Source organism: Micropterus dolomieu, unplaced genomic scaffold (genome assembly GCF_021292245.1).
Source record: "Micropterus dolomieu isolate WLL.071019.BEF.003 ecotype Adirondacks unplaced genomic scaffold, ASM2129224v1 contig_11350, whole genome shotgun sequence".
Taxonomy (NCBI): Eukaryota; Metazoa; Chordata; class Actinopteri; order Centrarchiformes; family Centrarchidae; genus Micropterus; species Micropterus dolomieu.
Window position 1 is genome coordinate 1 of NW_025740336.1, and position 2,637 is coordinate 2,637.

The 2,637-nt window shown below is 45.3% G+C and overlaps 1 protein-coding gene across 1 annotated transcript; it reads left to right on the forward strand.

The window, feature by feature from the left end:
- Positions 1 to 173: 173 nt before the first annotated feature.
- On the forward strand, positions 174 to 2,621 carry LOC123965804 (NACHT, LRR and PYD domains-containing protein 1b allele 3-like). Its single transcript, XM_046042158.1, has one exon. It carries the CDS (start codon positions 244 to 246, stop codon positions 2,038 to 2,040), a length of 1,797 nt encoding a protein of 598 aa, XP_045898114.1. The 5' UTR covers positions 174 to 243; the 3' UTR covers positions 2,041 to 2,621.
- The last annotated feature ends 16 nt before the right edge of the window (positions 2,622 to 2,637 follow it).

A 2,637-nucleotide genomic window follows, 5' to 3' on the forward strand; every position in this document is an offset into this window, starting at 1 on the left:
GGAGAAGTGTAATGTTTTCATTAAGGGTTTGTGGTAAATTAACATTTTTAAAATGTTATTTCAGGGTATGGGAGCAGGAGACACAAAGGAACCAACTAAAGGAGTGTTCGAACACATTAAAAACTCTCAGAGATAAATATAAAACAATACAATTATACATAAGCACATTTGAAGTTCAGCTGGGGTGGAGGAAGTCTAAATGAGATAGAAACCATGGAGGAAACACAGAGGTGAGTCACAAACATGTCCAGAAAGTCACACAGGAGGTCGTCTCCTGGCGTCTGCTGCTGCTGCCTCACCTCCTCTGACTCTGACTGTGACTCTAATGAACGCAGCCGAATGAATTCAGCTGCTGAACGTGAAAGATCAGAAAGAGAAGCGTCATGTTTCAGCAGAGCAGCCAGAAGCATCAGGAGGGCTCTGTCCAGGATTCGCAGAGATAATCGTCCCTCTTCCCCTGTCGGTGACGTGAAGTTTTGCTCTCTACATGCGACTGTATTTAGCCGTGGCCAAATTGACCAGCGTGTTTCTTTTGAAGAGGATTATAATGCAGATGCATTCTCTGTGGATTATATTAATGCAGGTGTTTCATGCACTGATTTTGTGTATGTTAAGCCTTTGCCTTTAATTGAATCAGACCAGATCTCCAGCTTTCGAGGGAGATTTGAAAGTTCATCTGAGCTGCAGTCTGAGCAGTCTGAAAGCTACTCAGAAGATGACGATTATATCAATTGTGAGATCGAGCCATCTGTTCCAGCTGTGAACTGCTCAGTCACAAACACCCAGCCGACTCATCCTCCCCTCCAAACCTCCTCCAGCTGTTTGCGTCGTTCTCACAGCGTTCCCTCACTGAGTCTAACAACCTCCGCAAAGAACAAGACCTTCACCCGATCAAAGAGCTTACCTGACATGCTGTTCAAACCCAGCTGTGAGGAGTTCACCCCTGATATCACTGTTGATGAAAACGATGAAACCTACAGGTTCCAGTGCTCCTGCCCAGGCCTGTACCAGTGCAGTGTGACAGGCCTGCTGTTCCACATGGAGGGAGAAGGGGACGTGGTTTACAGGATCGTCCCCTGGAACAGGAGGCTACTGGCCCGACACCACAAGCAGCCTGCAGGACCCCTGTTTGACATCAAATGTCTGCAGCAGTCTGTGTGTCGGCTTCATCTCCCACACTGTGAGATCCGCTCCACAGGTGGAGGTGAGTTCTTGTCAGTCGCTCATGTGAACGACGAGGGCATCGAGTTTATCGGCCCTCAGAAGATCACAGAAACTCACGTTGTTATAAACATCACAGGGTTTTCTGGTTTCGGTAATGTCAAGGATGAAGACTCGCCGGCTGACCCGGTCCGAGCGCTGGTTCTGCTGTTCTACAGGCCCCCGGCTGATCCCGACGCTGAATCCCTCCTCAACGTGTTGCTGCTACCGAGGAACGTGGTGCTCCGGGATGTGCTGCGCACCAGGAAGAAATTAGTTGGAGATGAGAGCTACATAGAGACGTCCCCACACTGTAAACTGCAGCCAAAGCAGGAATACACACTGTCCACTTGTCCTGCAGAGGACTCAGTTCTAGTTCAACCAACAGAAGCAGAGTTTGACTGCGACAACTACGACAACTACTTCCCATCATTCCAGGTGATTTTAGAAACAATGAGGAAACACGTGAAGCTGTTTCTGAGAGACACCAACAGCTCCCACAGTGTCTGGGAAAGACGAGTTTGTCTCACTGGAGTAAAAAGGTCCTGTGGGCCGAGCGCTCTGAATCTCTCTTCAGATAAGAGGCTGTTGGAAATACGGAGCAGCTTCATCGAGGGGATATCAGGACCGGTTCTCACAAGTCTGCTGGACAAACTGTTTGAGAAAAAGGTGATAACTGAAGCTGAGAGGGAGTCAGCGGACGAGATGCAGAACAGAAGAGACAAAGCTCGTTTTGTTATCGACTCAGTGAGGAAGAAAGGTGAAGCTGCTAGTTCAGAGATGATTGAGTTCCTCTGTGAGGCCGACCCCTTCCTCTGTGAACATCTCGGCTTGATCTGAAGACAAATCAACAGGTGATGCATGCATTATCTCTAAGGTTTCTAATAATTCAATCACACAGATCCTGTCAGAATCAGTGATTTAAGTGTTTATCACAAACTTCTCAGGGATTCAGCTGCACAGAGGTTATGAACAGGTTCATGTAAAGATTTAGAGACGTAGAGGACGAGGGGGAAATGTATGTAACTGAACAGCAAACTGTATTATAACTGGTGAAATATCTCCATCTACTGGACATTTGATGTACAAGCATCAAATGCAAATACTCACATATGTCCAAAATGGACAGTATTCAAGTCTCTGTTTAGTAAACTGAGTATTTAAAGCTTAAGTTATATTCATGTTTGATCAACATTTAACCACGTTGGAGCAAATTTCTACAAAAGAAAAGATTTTTCAGGTTTTGGTTGTGTTTGATTTATTTTTTAAGTTTTTAGTTTTGTTTTCTGTCTGTTTACATCAACAGTTAACATTTGGTTTTCAAGTTTGTTTGCAAGTTTTCCGTCTTTTAAATCTGTTTAAATAACCACATGGCTGCAGGGTTGCAGGCATATGATCCAAAATGTTGTACGTGTACATAACAGGGTGACAATTTCA

What these genes read in the sequence shown, in the direction of transcription:
- LOC123965804 (XM_046042158.1), top strand. Translation starts at nt 244, where the DNA reads ATGTCCAGAAAGTCACACAGGAGGTCGTCTCCTGGCGTCTGCTGCTGC.